The sequence below is a fragment of the Chiroxiphia lanceolata genome, chromosome 1, assembly GCF_009829145.1.
Source record: "Chiroxiphia lanceolata isolate bChiLan1 chromosome 1, bChiLan1.pri, whole genome shotgun sequence".
NCBI lineage: Eukaryota > Metazoa > Chordata > Aves > Passeriformes > Pipridae > Chiroxiphia > Chiroxiphia lanceolata.
Genome location: NC_045637.1, coordinates 99,097,186 through 99,114,976, shown reverse-complemented (window position 1 = coordinate 99,114,976; position 17,791 = coordinate 99,097,186). Strand labels below are relative to the sequence as shown.

General features: G+C 44.1%; 1 protein-coding gene across 11 annotated transcripts in view; it reads left to right on the top strand.

Moving 5' to 3' along the window:
• Positions 1 to 17,791, top strand: part of TNS3 (tensin 3) — a 229,485-nt gene that overhangs the window by 42,024 nt on the left and 169,670 nt on the right. The window contains exon 1 of one of the 11 annotated variants that reach the window (XM_032690233.1): positions 912 to 947. The exons of the other annotated variants lie outside the window; for them this stretch is intronic. Within the exon in view, the coding sequence (XP_032546124.1) occupies positions 927 to 947 (21 nt within the window). The 5' untranslated portion in view covers positions 912 to 926. Of the gene's footprint in view, positions 1 to 911; positions 948 to 17,791 lie in introns of those variants that run through there. 11 annotated transcript variants of the gene reach the window in all.

Sequence of the window (17,791 nt, the reverse complement as noted above, 5' to 3'; positions counted from 1 at the left end):
AAGGAAGGCCTAGCCCAAACCACCACACCACATCAGAAATTGCTACAAGATAAAACTCTTGGTAGATCTTTGGTGTTTGGGCTTATAACTAGCTACATCATGTCACAGGAGGATTAAGTTATACATTGCTGCAGTCCTTTGGGCATTTGTTGGTTTTGTAAAGGTTCATTGGGGACTATTGAGACAGAGGGAGGAAACATGGATAGAAGTGTATACTTTCCTCAATGTGTTTGTGTACCTGCAAGATTCATCTTCAGTGGGAAGAGATTTGATTAGAGATTCTAGGAAGAAGATGATTTTTGGGAAAAAAATAAGCTTTAGCTGACAGCAGTTCAAGGCTAGATGTGATGTTGGTGAATTTTAACTTTTTAAATTTTATTATGCCCTTTAATGTTTTCTGTGAACAGAGTAAACCAAGTATGTTCAGAGATAGCCTTTTCCCCCTCTTATTTTAGTATGTGAATTCTCGTCTTCAGCTGTCTAGCTCTGGCTTTGGGGGAGTTCCAACCTTCATATAATAAAAGCGGTGTTGTAGCTGCAGAGAAGCCAAAGCCAGGTCATTTAACAAAGAAGAAAAATAGCCATTGACAAACACTGAGCTTTCATGATGCACATAGTCCTTTGCTGCTTTCAGACATTTCCTTTGTATGGTATTTTCCCACACAGAACAAAGTGTTGGTTTGCCAATGAGATGAGGATGAAAAAGACAAGTTTTCCAGTGTCTGGAGTAACGATTGTCTTAATAGACTGTCCATCTGTCTTCTATTGCTTTTCCACAAATACAGATGCATGTGCAGTGGAGAAATGAAGATGCTGAAACAAAAATGCAAAGAAGTGATGAAATGGAAAATGTGAGATCTGCTGCTATTTTATGAGTGAGGAGTGACTATAGGCTCCCTTGTTTGTTCCTGTTGGGAGGAGGGGGAATGAACCACTGCTCTCAGCAGGTGACTGATTCCTAGGGATACTGGGATGAAGGAGAGCAGTGAGGATTTGGCTGGAGAAAGGCAGCCTTACCTTTCTCGAGCAGGTGTGCTGCCTGCATTCTGCTGGAAAGAGTGTTGGGCTGCTAATGGGCATGCATTCAGACCCCCATGGGTGCTGTTTTTCTTCAACAGGTGTCACCCACCTCTATGCAGATCTGGATCTGTTGTTTTCTGGACTGAAATCTCAGCAAGATAATAAGGGGAAGGACTTCAAACTTCCTGGGAAAATTGCATATATGATGAAGTTTCTGTATATTGTTTAAAGTTGGAGGTGGCTGGCTTCAAACTTTAAAAAGGAAAGAGAAATTTATGTAACTGTCAGTCTTTTTCAAACACTTTACTCTCATATTACCTCTGCATCCTGTAGAAACCATTTTTCAAAGAAAGCTGATAGCGCTTTGTCTCAGGAATTTAAAACCTTGAGAAGAGCACATGCAATTGATTAAGGACCTCCTCCAGGGTGAATTGTCTACATAGAACAAATGTAAATTCGTGTAGCATTAAAGAATAGTGCATGAGACATAGGTCTCTCTTGTCAGAGAGCAGTGAAGTTGCTGTTATGTTCAGTCATGGCTCCTTCCAGACAGCCTCATGACTGAGGCTGCAGACCCCCATTCCAGAACCCTGTGGCAGACTAGGTTCTGCTGCTTCTTTATTAACGTAGACAGAGCTAGTCATGCAGTCCCACAGTGCAGAAAATAGTGTCAGAAGTGGTGGGAATTTACTCTGAAATGAACAATTGAAGGTATTTTAGACAAAGGGGAGTGTGACTTTTTAGAACTTGCTGCTGTAGAAGGTTCTGGCGCAGAAAGGACCAGCATGTTTAAAGCAGAGTTTGACAAAACTAGTGGAAAACAGGGATATTGGAAGGGTGAGTCAGTGATGGACCTTCCAGCAGGCCTGGTCGAGCAGGAGTGGGACACAGAAGGGGTGGTTTGCTCACAGAAGGGGTAGTGTCTCTGAAACAACAATGAAGTGCTTGGGTGAATGAGATGCATATTGTGCTGACCCAGTAAAGCATACTTATGTTTTGAGCCATGTTTTTTACAACTGGCTGTTGATATGCTGAATAAACCTTGAATGGAGGTGCTTTGCACATTGACCTCCTTCTTTACATCTGTGTAAGTCCTGTAAGGTCATTGGACAGAAACTTCCTTTTCAGTTTTTTATTTTAGAAAAGTGTATAGCTTTGAAACCTTGGTACCTAGGCAGAGTTTCTTATTAAAGTAACGAAGACCCTGATCTTTTTAGACTTCTGCTGTTTAAAATTATAGTACCTGATATGGTTTGAAGCTGGCTCCCTACCAAGTCTCCACACCTTACCACAAGAAGTCGTGTCCCCCCCCCCCCCAAAACCTCAGAGAGAAGAGGGAGAAAACCCGAAACGAGAGAGAGACAGCTAAAGTGATATATATAAATATATTTACACCTATATTACAGTTATATACAATTGAAATATATATACAATTTCACAGGGGAAAGGGAAGGGGGAAGGGAAAAGGAACAAAACCAAAATAAAATATATATATATATCCCAATCAGTAACCCGAGATCTAGTAACTAAAGAGTTAGCAAAGAAATATCTCACTACTCTCCTTGAGACAACTGAGAGTCGCTCCGGGACGATCGCCGGCAACCTCCGCCTCCCAAGGTCGACAAGGCCTTACCAGGCCTCGCTCCCCAACATGACAGACTCAACAGCAGGGAACCTGCACCTCCAAGCCACCGGAAGGAGAGAGAGCGAAGGCCTTCCCTCCTTTCTTCTTATAGTCTGGTTTACGTAAAAATCGTAGGGAATACTGGGTAAATCTGGACCCTTCCTTGGTTACAAACTGGTCACCAAGGAAGGCCTAGCCCAAACTACCACAGTACCAAATATTTTAAACAATCGCTTAATGTTACTCTTTTGACCCCTTATGCTTGTACAATTATGTACTACCAAATTGCATGGATTTTTTTCTTCTTGACATGAACTTTAATCAGCTGGTTTGGTGAGACATTTTTTTCATCACCAACATCTGCATGTGCTCTCACTTGAATCATATATCTCTTCTCTGGCTTGGTCTGCTAGTCTGTCTTTCTGTGAAATGCCTTGAATGAATGAGGAGGAAATGGAGTGTTTGACAAATACACTATTTACTTTGCAATTCCTCTGAAGTTATGTGGTAGTAGTAAGTGTTAGTAGTATAACTAGCTATTTGTGTACATTTTAGTTTGTGTGTGTAAATACAGATATAAATATATGTATGTGCTATGTCTGACACTGTAGAAATAATCTTTTTGAATGACGCAGCCAGAAATGCCTTATTTCAATCTGTGTAAAAATCCTTTGGTGCTTTTAGTTCTTTTGCCACCATCCCATATTCTCTGCAAAATTTATGTATTCACTGGTCGTAGTCGTGGATGTACTTCAATGTGTGTGATACGTTCAATTAATGTCATTTGGCTAACGTACAGTGCAAATTATAGTATGTTTTCCAAGAAATGCTCATACACGAGAGCTGCAAACAATCTCGTAATCTATGGTCTTTGCTATTTCTGTAAAGTTCTTCATTGCATATTCATATTATCTTTGGGTGAGACTTTTAAGATAATCAGTTTTTAAAGTTACCAAAAAGTTGTGGTCAGGCCTGTTGTTCTCAAAGCCATTTTTAGAGGGGTCTGTATGCATGGTAGGCACTCTTTTCTAGAAATGAATCCTGCAGCAAATGTGGAATTCTGGTTCAGGAGTAGGACAGTTAAAAAATGCTGTTTGCTATGTGGAGAGGAGAAAAAAACCTCTAAACTATTTTGTGTCATCAGCATAATATCAACTGTTGTATTCTGGGCAGACCTATCTCATCAGTGTTCACTGGTTGCGAGAAACTGTGGGTAAATTGATGGGATTTTATTCTTTGATTTTTCTATGGGATCTTTAGGTAATTGTTCAGAAATCATGGGACTTTTGCTGTGCACTTCAAGTTGGACTAGGGAGAAAAGAAGTGGAGAAGTAACAGAAGTAACAATGAGTAAACTTAACAGAAAGGATTAAGAGGCCGCATTCCTCTCAGTTGGGTGTACTTTTTTTTCCTTATTTTTCCTGTAATTTATTTTTGAAGCAATCTTACAGAAATAGATATATGGCTTAGTTTTGCAAAGGTTTCTGTTTTTTTAACTGGGCCTCAGCCTTTTCATGAAGACTTCTTTTCTTCATCTTCATCTTCATGGCTAGGTTTCGTGAACGAAGATTTGGGAAAGGCTGTATCCACGTTTTTTACAAGCACGCTGATGGCTAATAAGGCCAATACGAGATAGACATGTCCGATTGCAAAAGACACAGCAGAAGGACTCCTTAGGTGGTATATTCTGCAAGACATGGTTCTTTCTGCGCTGTCTTTTCTCCTTGAGAGTGATCCTGCGTGCTTTCTCAAAGGAAGCAGCAACCTTATAGATGGTGTGTCTCCAGGCCTCCCGATTTGAGGCCAGAGTAGACCAGTTAGGTTGATCAATATGGCCGAGGCTGAGATGTTGTTTCAGAGAGTCCTTGTATCTTTTCTTTGGGGCTCCTCTCTTGCAGCAGCCAGTGGCAAGTTCACCATAGAGCAAGATCTTAGGGAGGCGGTGGTCCTTCATCCTTGAGACGTGTCCTGCCCAACGCAGCTGTGTTCTTAGTAACATGGCCTCAATGCTTGTGATTGCTGCTCGTTCTAGAAGAGATGTATTGGTCACATAATCTGACCAGTGGATGGAGACAGCGTTGATGGAAGCGTTCTAGGTGACGCAGGTGGTGGCAGTAGATGACTCATGATTCGGAACCATACAAAAGAGTAGACAGCACAATGGCTTTGTAAACATTGATCTTGGTACTTTTCTTCAAGTGTTTATTACGCCATACTCTTTTATGGATGTGCTGGTTTAAAGGTAAACCTGCAGGGGAAAATGATCTCAACCCAAAAGAGAGATTATAAGTCAGAATAACAATTTAATAAAATAATACAATAAATACAATTATACAGACAAACAATTGGTTTTAACCCACAAAACCCAAATGTATAACCCAGCACCCTGGGACATGAACCAAATGGTGTTTGTTGGGCCCCCTGAGTCCAAAGGAAAGGGAGAGGGGGAAAACCTGTTGGTGAGAGTGCTGTTGCAGTCTGGTCAAAAGTGGTGGTTGCAGTCTGGTCGAGAGTGGTGGTTGCAGTCGGGTCGAGAGTGGTGAGCTGCAGTCTGGTCGAGAGTGGTGGTCTGCAGTCTGGTCGAGAGTGGTGGTCTGCAGTCTGGTCGAGAGTGGTGGTCTGCAGTCTGGTTGAGAGTGGTGGTCTGCAGTCTGGTTGAGAGTGGTGGTCTGCAGTCTGGTTGAGAGTGGTGATTTTCAGTCTTCTTCTGGATCCCATGAGTGGTTAAAAAAGTCCCAAGACTCCAAGATTATATATCCTCCAGTTCAGGCAGGAATGCCCAGTACCTCCCTCAGGGCAGGGGGTTCCTCAAGGGGTGTGAGGACAAAAACACCCTCCTATCTTGCAGACCTCTTAACACCTAGTTTATAGCCTGAGGAGTCAGGCTGCTCTGGGAAGAGGGTGCAAATAGTCTACTGGCAGCACTTTCTGGGAAATGGCATGGAAGGCTATAGAATACACAGTTTTGGGTTACACCCATCCAGTGATGAACTGATCCCAGCTGTTCTAACTAGGACAATGGAGTTTTCCGAAAGCACTGTATGCCTTTGCTAACCTGTTGTCTGTCTCTCCGTCAGACTTACCATCCGAGGAGATGAGGCTACGTAGGTAATTAAACTGCTGGACTGATTTGAGCTCTGATTCGCCAATGGTGATATGGGGATGAAGGAAGACTTCCTGAGGTACAGGTTGATAGAGAACTTCTGTCTTTTTTAAGCTGACTTCTAGCCCAAAGAGCTCAGCAGCGTCTGCAAAGCAGGATGTTAAGCTTTGCAGAGCTACTTCTGTGTGGGCGACGAGGGTGTCGTCGTCCGCATAAAGCAGTTCACGGACACGATGATTTAAGGTCTTAGTGTGGACCTTCAGTTGCCTGAGGTTGAATAGGCTTCCATCAGTACGGTATCGAATGTAGATACCGTCCTGATCATCGAGGTCTGCCGTGGCCCTTTGGAGCATCATGCTGAAAGATTGTGAAAAGGGTTGGTGCTAGAATGCAACCTTGTTTCACACCATTGGTAATTAGAAAGGGCTCAGAAAGTGCATCACCATATCTGACTTGGCCGCGCTGATCCTCATGGAGTGAGATGATCATTTTGAGGAACTTGGGGGTACAACCTAAACATTCCAAAATCTGCATAGACCTTTTCTGCTCACAGTATCGAAAGCCTTGGTGAGATCAACAAAGGTTACATAGAGACCTTTGTTCTGTTCCCTACACTTCTCTTCCAGTTGTCTGAGAACAAATACCATGTCTGTGGTACTCCTGTTGGCTCTGAAACCACATTGGCTTTCAGGTAGAATTCCTTCTGCTATAGTGGGTATTAATCTGTTCAAAAGTATTCTTGCCAGGATTTTGCCAGCAATGGAGAGTAGAGTAATACCACGGTAATTTGAACAGTCTGATTTATCTCCTTTTTTCTTATACAAAGTGATGATGACTGCATCACGAAGGTTGGATGGTAGTTTGCCTAGTTCCCAACAGCGCACCACAAACTCGTGAAATTTAGCATGGAGCGCAAGGCCCCCATGTTTCCAGATTTCAGGTGGAATTCCATCAACCCCAGCTGCCTTGCTAATTTTCACCTGCAGTATGACCTTAAGGGTTTCTCCCAAAGTGGGGGCAATATCCAAATTATTCTTCACCGGTTGTTGTGGGATGGACTGAATTGTTGAGTCTTGAACTACAGGCTAGTACTGAAAAGAATCTGAAAGTGTTCAGACCAATAATTCAGAATGGAGGTTTTATCTGTCCAGAAGCATTTGACCATCTGCACTGAGTGGGGGGCTTTGGACCTGGTATGTAGGCCCATATGCTATTTTCAAGGCCTCACAGAATCCTTTGTGATCACCTGTATCTGCGCATAATTGAGTTTTCTCAGCTAGATTGATCCACCACTTGTTCTGGATGTCACGGAGTTTCTGTTGGAGCTTGCTGCGTGCAAGATGAAAGACTGTTTTTTTACGTGACAGGAAGGCTGAGCGAGATGTGCTTGGTGAGCAGTTCTCTTCTTCCTCAACAAGTCCTGGATCTCTTGATTGTTTTCCTCAAACCAGTCCTTGTTCTTCTTGAAGGAGAACCCTAAGGTTTCTTCAGAGGACTGCTGGATGCTGTTTTTAATATGGTACCAAATTGTTTTAGGAGAGGAATCTGTAGAATCTATGGAATGGTTTTTGAGTCTAGTTTGAAGGTTTGCCTGGAATCTGTCTCTTACTGTGGCTGATTGGAGATTGTTAACTTGGAGTCTCCTCCTTGGGATACTGCCCCTTTTTGGTCTGAACTTAAGATAGAAGTTAAGTTTGCAGCGCACAAGCCGATGGTCTGTTTGGCATTCTGCACTGGGCATCACGCGGGTGTGATGGACATCACAGACATCTCTCCGTCGCACCAAGACATAATCAATGAGATGCCAATGCTTAGATCTAGGATGCATCCAGGTTGTTTTCAGACTATTTTTCTGCTGAAAGATAGTATTAGTGACGGTGTGTTGTTGCTCCGCACAGAATTCTAGCAGAAGTCGACCATTATCGTTGCAGTTTCCAACACCATGCTTGCCTAATACTCCTTTCTAGGCTTCAAAGTTCTTACCTACTCTGGCGTTGAAATCACCAAGGATAATGATCTTATCGTCTGCAGGAACCTTTTGGGTAAGGTGGCGCAGGTCAGCATAAAATTTATCTTTTTCAGCAGGGTCAGCTTGGAGAGTTGGGGCATATATACTAAAGATGACAACATGTTGCTTGTTGTGTAGTTGAAGGCGTAGGGAGATAACGCGGTCAGAGTGACCTGTCGGCAGATTTTCGAGTTTAGGAACAATGGAGTTTTTGATCATGAAGCCTACTCCCGAGAGATGCCTTTCGGTTCTAGGTTTACCTGACCAAAAGAGTGTGTAACTGGTGCCATGTTCTCTGAGGCTGCCTTCCTCGTGAAAGCGAACTTCACTGAGAGCAGCAATGTCGATGTTGAGACGAGCCAGTTCATGGGCAATTAGGGCAGAATGACGCTCAGGACGACCGCTATCCGTAGAATCGAGCATGGTTCTGATATTCCAACATGCTAGAGTTAATTTAGGTACACCTTTGGAGGCAGGTGCATGCCTTTGTCTTTTGCTCTTTGTGTGACCCCATTGGAAGAAGATGCCCGTTGGCCTGCGGTTAACCAACCGGGTGAAAGTGGAGATGAGCTTTGTTTAGGCCACCTTTTCTAGGTTCCTCTCCGAGTGGAGCAAGCAGTGCTGTCCTTGGAAAGGCTGCTTGGTTGTTCAGGGTGCTGCCCCAAGAGACTGTCATCTCCAGTCAGTCTCAAATGACCAATATCCTGAACTGCCTGCATGCAGGGTTGGGTCTGTGGCTTCCAGTGCACCTTTCACCTGCTGTTTCGACCCTCACCTGTTGCTACAGGACTTTTTGCATGTGGGTAAAGCCTTCAAGCCTGCGCAGTGGATTTTTTAGGTGAGATGCAGTATGTGTGGAACTGAACCCACCCTTTAATCCCGAGGTTCATCTGCCAGGGCCGAGCGAGCTTGGACGGTGGCAGTGAGGTCCTCAGGGCATAGGTTTGATTAGAGTGACCTTCTCTTAGATGGATGGCCTTACGGGGCTAAGCAAGCACCATCTGCCCGGGTTTGGGAATTAGAGTTGTCCTTCTCCTAGGATGGTTGCCAGAGGGCTAGTGAGCCCATCCTGCCGATGTGCATATTTTATATGTGACCCTTTGGTTTTGACCTGTCTGGCATGGGAGACCCTGCTGATGGCATGTACTGTCGCCAGCATAGCTCGCAACCTCATAGGGATACAGAAGCTTCCTCCCCACTGAGACCCCACGGCCCGTCAGACCCCCTCCCCCACCCCCAAATTGGACTGGCAAACATCTGTGCGCTCCGAAGATCCTCCTCTCTTCTCTCCTCATCTGGGGCAGCCTGCTAGACCCCTCCCTTCCTCCCCTCCCCTTTCCCCCTCCCTCCCTCCCCCCACTCTTCCCCCCCCTCCTCCCCCCAGCCTCCCCCAAATTGGACTGGCAAACCTCTGTGCACTCCGAAGATCCTTCCCTCTACTCCCCTCCTCCAGGATGGCTGCCGGGAGCCCACCCTTATTTGAACTTTCTTTGGTACATCACCTGTAGGCATTTCCCTAGCCTATAAGAGGTGGTGAAATACCTATTCTGCTAATGACACTGCTGGCCCCTCCCTTCATGTATTTAAAATAATAGTCATAAGCATTATATCATCCAGTGGATTTAAAGCTACCTTGGAGAGTAGAGGAATATACAAAGAGAATCCTAGGAAATTGCAGTATTGGTTGGTAAGTTAGAGAGAAGATAGGGAGAAGGGATCATATTTGTATAACCACAGATGGGAAATGAACAAAAGATATTTTTGCTTTATGTGATTCTGCTGCTGTAGTAAGAGGCTGTGTAAAATTCAGCAGGAGTAGAGTCTTGACATAGGGCTTTGTATGTATGTTTATAATTATCTTTTAGCTGGAATATGACATGGATTGTTAGAAGTTTTGGAGATGGAGAAATAATGTACAAACAAGTTTTGGAGATGGAGGAATAATGTATAAACAGGTTTTGGCTTTTTTTCCCCCTTAACTTAGAGTAACACCTGGAATTAACGATTTACTTTTTAAAGTCTAATAATTTTTGTGCATAATAATTTTGTGTTTTGTATTTTCTCAAAAAGATTACTTAGTCACTGGCTGGATGACTTTGTAAGGAACCAGTTCTGTAGAAGTAATAAATAATCATCTAAGTGCCTTTTTCTTGGTTTGGTTTGTTTTTAATGGAGTATATATGTGTGTGAATATAGTTACATACTTTTTTTGAAGATCAATTGGCAAGGTTCGATTTTAAAGTATTTCCTTGATTATTTGATAAAAGATCTAAGCCCTCTGACTACCTCTTTAAAGAATGAACTGTTATCGCAGTTTCCAAGTCAGAAGAGTGGAGTTAAAATAAACAAATATAGCTTGGGTCTGTTATTCATTAGATAATTAATTGCTATGATGTGATCTGGTATTTGGCAATAACATTGTGAATGCCTGTTCCATAGGTGTAATGAACCAGTGTTAAATCTCTGTCACGAAGGAATTGCTGTATCAGTATTGCCAAAACCAAAGTTGTGCATCTTGTCTGCTTTAATCTGTATTGGCTTAATTTAAATCTGGAGAATGCTTTTTGTGTAAACTGCTTTTCCCTTCTCCAAGTGTTACGTGTCTCAAAAGTCTTTGACAGAGTTGCTGTGAATTTTGCATCTGTTTGCCTGTTGCTACCTAATGAAAATGCTCAATGATAAGTAGTATTTGAAATTCATCATAGCCAGGGATGCCCATTTAAGTCTTCAGGCGGTCTGCAGTGTTATATTGATGCAAGTCCGGGAGAAACTTCAGCTTCATTAGATTTCTGTGTACCACAGAGAGTGTAGTATGGCAAAATATTTCCAGTGTAATTTTCATAACACTATCAGTTGAGACCAGAAATAATTATGGCCTTTTTCTTGGGCAAAAACTGAGTCTGTAGCCTGTGATTCTGCACTGTTTTCTTGCAGTTTTTTCTCCCAACAGTTATATGCACTTTAGATTCCAGTCTTAAGCCTCATGAAAGTAGCACTGCTTGCTGCCTGCTGTGGTTGCTTTTATTTTCTCCCCCTGTCCCCATACGTTCCACACAGTGGAATGTACCTAAAATAAACAAAAGGGAACAAAAAATGCATGTATTTTAATGCAGATGCAGAGGCTCAATTGCAGAATATTTCTTAAATGCCATGGAGGAAAATTACATTTGATGTTTACATTACAAATTAAATGGACAGACTGACGAGTTGATCAACTGATATTAAGACCTACTTACACAAAACTCCAGTATTCTAAACAGTGAGTTCTCATGACAGTTGTCTTTCTTTGGAACAGTTTAAGCATCACAGTTCACCAAGAAGTGTTTGAGAGGTAGGAAATAAGGAGAAGCAGGCCTAACTACAGAATAAATGTTTAGTGAAGTTTATCCATTAATTTCTTCAAAAGTGCAAGCTCTGCAAAACTCATTTTCAAGGAATTGCAGACATGTCCGAGAAGTTAGACTCTGTAGGGAAGAAGAGAGGAGAAAATAAAATGAGATTTCTGTTTTTCGTAAATCTACAAAGCATAGAAATTGCAGCAACTAGTGGAGATGATGGCATTGCTGATTTATTTTTTTTTTTTTTTTTTTACATAGAAGAGGCTGTGGACATGAGGGACTCTCAGCTCTTTGGGCACAATGCCTGAACCGTGTATGTTCATATGTAATTCTGGAGTTCGGCTGTTCTTTTTTTTTAAATATAAATCATATGTCTTACAACATCTTTCAATTTAATCTGAAGTAACATATTGCAAATGCCAGCAGTTAGAGATACAGGGAAATTTGTGATTTTGATTTCTACGGTGAGTGATTGAAGTGTCTAATGAAGCACTGTAATTACAATTCAGTTTTATTTCTCAAGTGTTTTATCCCCTGCTCGAGCCTTTCAAGGATGTGGACTATTAGATTATTTCTCTTACTAATTTCTACTGATTAATACACTTCACTAGTGGAAAGATCCTGAGAGTCCAGACTAAGGCTTATTCCTTCAAACCCTGTAATTTCTACCATATTGTTTATGGAAGTATGTGAATTATCTTGGTTTTCCCGCCATGGCTAGGCTTCGTGAACGAAGATTTGGGAAGACACTATCCACTTTTGCTACAGGTACGCTGGTGGCTTATGAGGCCAATACGTGACAGACATATCCGATTGCAAAAGGCGCAGCAGAAAGACTCCTTAGATGGTGTAATCTGCAAGACACGGTTCTTTCTGCGTTGCCTTTTTTCCTCGAGAGTGATCCTGCGTGTGTTCTCGAAGGAGACAGCTGCGTTATAGATGGTGTGTCTCCAGGCCTCCCGATTTGAGGCCAGAGAAGACCAGTTATGGTGATCAATATGGCCAAGGCTGAGATGTTGTTTCAGGGAGTCCTTGTATCTTTTCTTCGGGGCTCCTCTCATGCGGCAGCCAGTGGCAAGTTCACCATAGAGCAGGATCTTAGGAAGGCGGTGGTCCTTCATCCTTGAGACGTGCCCTGCCCATCGCAGCTGTGTTCTCAGCAACATGGCCTCAATACTAGTGACAGCTGCTTGCTCTAGTACAGATGTATTGGTCACATAATCTGACCAGCGGATGTTAAGGATTGTCCGGAGGCAGCGCTGATGGAAGCGTTCTAGGAGACGCAGGTGGTGGCGGTAGATGACCCATGATTCGGAACCATATAGGAGAGTAGACAACACTATGGCTTTGTAAACACTGATCTTGGTGCTTTTCTTCAAGTGTTTATTACGCCATACTCTTTTGTGGAGTTTTCCAAAGGCACTATATGCCTTAGCTAACCTGTTGTCTATCTCTCCGTCGATCTTACCATCTGAGGAGATGAGGCTACCAAGGTAGTTAAACTGTTGGACTGATTTGAGCTCTGATTGGCCAATGGTGATGTGGGGATGATGGGGGACTTCCTGAGGTGCAGGTTGATGGAGGACCTCTGTCTTCTTTAAGCTGACTTCCAGCCCAAAGAGCTCAGCAGCATCTGCAAAGCAGGATGTTAAACGCTGCAGGGCTGCTTCTGTGTGGGCAACAAGGGCGGCGTCATCAGCATAAAGCAGCTCCCGGACAAGATGGTTTAAGGTCTTGGTGTGGGCCTTCAGTCGCCTTAGATTGAATAGACTTCCATCAGTACGGTATCGAATGTAGACGCCGTCCTGATCATCGAGGTCTGCTGTGGCCCTTTGGAGCATCATGCTAAAGAAGACGGTGAATAGGGTAGGAGCGAGAACGCAGCCTTGTTTCACACCATTCTTAATTAAAAAGGGCTCAGAAAGTGTGTTGCCATATCTGACTTGGCCGTGCTGATCCTCATGGAGTGAGATGATCATTTTAAGGAACTTGGGGGGACAACCTAAACGTTCCAAAATCTGCCAGAGACCTTTTCTGCTCACAGTATCAAAAGCCTTGGTGAGGTCGACAAAGGTTACATAGAGACCTTTGTTCTGTTCCCTACACTTCTCTTGCAGTTGTCTGAGGACAAATACCATGTCTGTGGTGCTCCTGTTGGCTCTGAAACCACACTGACTTTCAGGTAGAATTCCTTCTGCTATAGTGGGTATTAGTCTGTTCAAGAGTATTCTTGCCAGGATTTTGCCAGCGATGGAGAGCAGAGTAATACCACGGTAGTTTGAGCAATCTGATTTAGTACCTTTCTTCTTATACAAAGTGATGATGACAGCATCACGAAGGTCTGAAGGTAGTTCACCGAGCTCCCAACAGCGCACCACAAACTCGTGAAATTTGGTGTGGAGTGCAAGGCCCCTGTGTTTCCAGACTTCAGGTGGAATTCCATCAACCCCAGCTGCCTTGCCAATTTTCACCTGCAGTATGGCCTTGAGGGTTTCTCCTAAAGTGGGGGCAGTATCCAATTCATACTTTACTGGTTGTTGTGTGATGGACTGAATTGCTGAATCTTGGACTACACGGTTGGTACTGAAAAGAGTCTGAAAGTGTTCAGACCATCGATTCAGAATGGAGGTTTTATCTGTTAGAAGGGTTTGACCATCAGCGCTGAGTAGAGGGCTTTGGACCTGGTATGTAGGCCCGTATGCTGTTTTCAAGGCCTTATAGAAACCTTTGTGATCACCTGTATCTGTGCATAATTGAGTTTTTTCAGCTAGATCGATCCACCACTTGTTCTGGATGTCACGGAGTTTCTGCTGGAGCTTGCTGCATGCGAGACGAAAGGCTGTTTTTCTTATGTGACAGGATGGCAGTGCAAGGTGTGCTTGGTGGGCGGTTCTCTTCTTCCTCAACAGGTCTTGGATTTCTTGGTTGTTTTCGTCAAACCAGTCCTTGTTCTTCTTGAGGGAGAACCCTAAGGATTCTTCAGAGGATTGCAGGATGCTGTTTTTAATATGGTGCCAGATTATTTCAGGAGAGGAATCTGCAGAAGCTGTGGGAATGTTTTTGAGCCTGGTTTGAAGGTTTGCCTGGAAACTGTCTCTTACTGTGGCTGATTGGAGATTGTTAACTTGGAGTCTTCTCCTTGGGATGCTGCCCCTTTTTGGTTTGAATTTGAGCTTGAAATTGAGTTTACAGCGCACAAACCGATGGTCTGTTTGGCATTCTGCACTGGGCATCACGCGGGTATGGTGGACATCGCGGGCTTCTCTCTGTCGCACCAAGACATAATCAATGAGGTGCCAATGCTTAGAACGGGGGTGCATCCAGGTTGTCTTCAGACTGTCTTTCTGCTGAAAGATAGTATTAGTGACGGTGTGTTGTTGCTCCGCACAGAATTCTAGCAGAAGTCGACCATTATCGTTGCAGTTTCCAACACCATGCTTGCCTAATACTCCTTTCCAGGCTTCAAAATTCTTGCCTACTCTGGCGTTGAAATCACCAAGGATAATGATCTTATCGTCTGCAGGAACCTTTTGGGTAAGGAGGCGCAGGTCGGTGTCAGCAGGGTCAGCTTGGAGGGTTGGGGCATATATACTAAAGATGACAACATGTTGCTTGTTGTTTAGTGGAAGGCGTAGGGAGATAATGCGGTCAGAGTGACCTGTCGGCAGATTTTCAAGTTTAGGAACAATGGAGTTTTTGATCATGAAGCCGACTCCTGAGAGGTGTTTTTCGTTTCTGGGCTTGGCTGACCAAAAGAGTGTGTAGCCGGCACCATGTTCTCTGAGGCTGCCTTCATGAAGGCGAACTTCACTGAGCGGCAATGTCGATGTTGAGACGAGCCAGCTCATGGGCAATTAGGGCAGACCGACGCTCAGGACGTCCGCTATCCGCAGAATCGAGCATGGTTCTGATATTCCAACATGCTAGAGTTAATTTAGGTACACCTTTGGAGGCAGGTGCATGCCTTTGTCTTTTGCTCTTTGTGCGACCGCATTGGAAGAAGATGCCCGTTGGTCTGCGGTTAACCAACCGGGTGAAAGTGGAGATGAGCTTTGTTTAGGCCACCTTTTCTAGGTTCCTCTCCGAGTGGAGCAAGCAGTGCTGTCCTTGGAAAGGCTGCTTGGTCGTTCAGGGTGCTGCCCCAAGAGACTGTCATCTCCGGTCAGTCTCAAATGACCAATATCCTGAACCGCCTGCATGCAGGGTTGGGTCTGCGGCTTCCAGTGCACCTTTCACCTGCTGTTTCGACCCTCGCCCGTCGCTACAGGACTTTTTGCATGTGGGTAAAGCCTTCAAGCCTGCGCAGTGGATTTTTTAGGTGAGACTCAGTGTGTGCGGAACTGAACCTACCCTTTAATCCCGAGGTTCATCTGCCAGGGCCGAGCGAGCTTGGACGGTGGCAGTGAGGTCCTCAGGATGTAGGTTTGATTAGAGTGACCTTCTCTTAGATGGATGGCCTTACGGGGCTAAGCAAGCTCCATCTGCCCGGGTTTGGGATTGGAGTTGTCCTTCTCCTAGGATGACTGCCAGGAGGCTAATGAGCTCATCCTGCCCAAGAACGTATTAGATCTGGTCCCACGGTTTTGATCTGTCTGGCATGGGTGACCCTGCTGGAGGCATGTACCATATAGCTTGCAACCACACAGGGCTATAGAGACTATGTTCCTATTAGATCGCTTTGGGCAAGTCTTTCATTTCCTGCTTTATTATCACCTACCTATAAACAAACTGAAGGAGGTACCCAGGGACAACCCTTTGTCCTGTCCACCGTTTCAGGATTTAACAGAGCAAAGCAAGTATATCCAGAACATGCCGAACCTGGGTAGTAGCCACAGGAGAACCAAAACCAGACAGACAGAACAAAGAAAGCAAGCATTCTGACCCCAGTACCTATCGAGGCGGGGGTGCCTTTTACTGGCCCCAGCCTGGCGGGGCCCCCCATTATTCTAAAAGAACCCACTATCCACCCTGACCTTATCCTTCCCCCACTGTGTTTCCGCATATCTTTGGGCACACTACTCACCTGCGACATTTCATACGGGATTGTGCCATGCTCCCTCCTGCTGGTCGACGGACCCCCACGGCCTGCTTGACACACTACATTAATCCTCCCCCCCCCCAACCCCTTCCCCCCCTTCCCCCCCTAACCCTGGAACGCCAAACCTCTGTGTGCTCCGAAGCTTCCTTCTCCTCTTTCATGGAGGTGCAGTACCTGCCGGCAAGGCTCCCCTTGTCTCTCCTTTCTCCTGCAATGGACGCACCCGGGGGCACAACCACGCGTGCAGAGCGTGCGCGGCGCGGGAGCAGCCCGTGGCAGCCCGGGGCCTCCGTCCACGAGGGACGGGGGGCCCCCCCAGCCTATCTTGGTTTTACACTGTGGGTAAAACCAGTGATACTTCCTGAAGCTATTCTTAAGATCAGGCTGACTGTGCATCCCTACTGGGGATGGTCTCTGAGCCGCTAGTCTGGTCAGTGTGGTCAGTTACTGCCATTTGTGTTCCTCAGGGCTTCTTTGGTGTTTTGGGTGGGCCCATGTGGAGGTAGTACTTAGAAGGTGACATTCATTTTTATGGCTGTTCTTGTGCCTATTGTGGCACTATGTTGTAGTTATGTTTGGAGACAGTAAACATTTTGCCTAGAGCTGCATGTTGAGTTGCTTAAAGCCACAAAGAAATCCCATGATACCTCATTGCCACGTTACCTTGTGTGTTGCTCACACACTGGGAAACTTTCTCATCAGACGTATGGATGGAAGTTGGGTGCTGTGGTGGTCTGGCTTGGCTGTGGAGGGACAGCTTTCTGCTTCTAGACACTTGCGCTGCTAAAGCTCAGCACAGGTGTTAGTGTTGAATGCAGGCCTGTTTGCAGTACTGACTGTAAAAAACGTAAGGTGCAAATGTGAAATGAAAATGAAGAATATGAAGAGATATTTGGAGATTTTCATGGTCTGGTGAAATGTATTTTTGTTTTTGAATAGGTAACTGATATTTTCAAAAAATCTGTCAGTGAAAATGAATGTTGTTACATGCCTTCCAGAGGAGATAATGGCTGTCATAGGCTTTTGGTAGACTCCTCTGTTCTGTTATGTAAATGTTACCTAAATGTTTCCAAAGTTGTAGAAGCCATTGCATACATGATACTGACTTTTTGAGTTCTGTCCCCAGTTAGAAATTTCTTTATTGCATTGTATTTTAACATGATATTTCAGCTGCTGTGACACTGTGGAAATAATGTTACTTTAAGCTAGTGTATATTTCTTATGCAGGAAAGAAGGGATTTTAAAATTAGTGATCTGTGCCAAAGTCAGCTTACATGGATGCTTTCCATTTATTGACCAAGATATTATTAAGACATCCCATCCTACCTTCTGCACCAGATGAGTTAAATTTACTACTGTGATAGAGCATTGCTTAGGATATTTTTAACTAGTTTTTATGTAGATAAGACCTTAGGTTGGAAGACTGTTGGGTCATATCGTAGACGCTATTCCATATTTCCTCTTAAAAGGTAAGTCATAGAGTGAGTTCTGAAATGACAATAAAAATGAATTGAAATGTCTGTGTCCTGATATGCAAGAGGTTCCTAACATTCTGTTGTTTCCTACTCTTGAAAGTAAAAAGCTCATGTTGTTGAACAAGAGCAAAGATGAGCGATAGAGTGGAAGCACTAAATATACTACTAAATATAATATGATATTA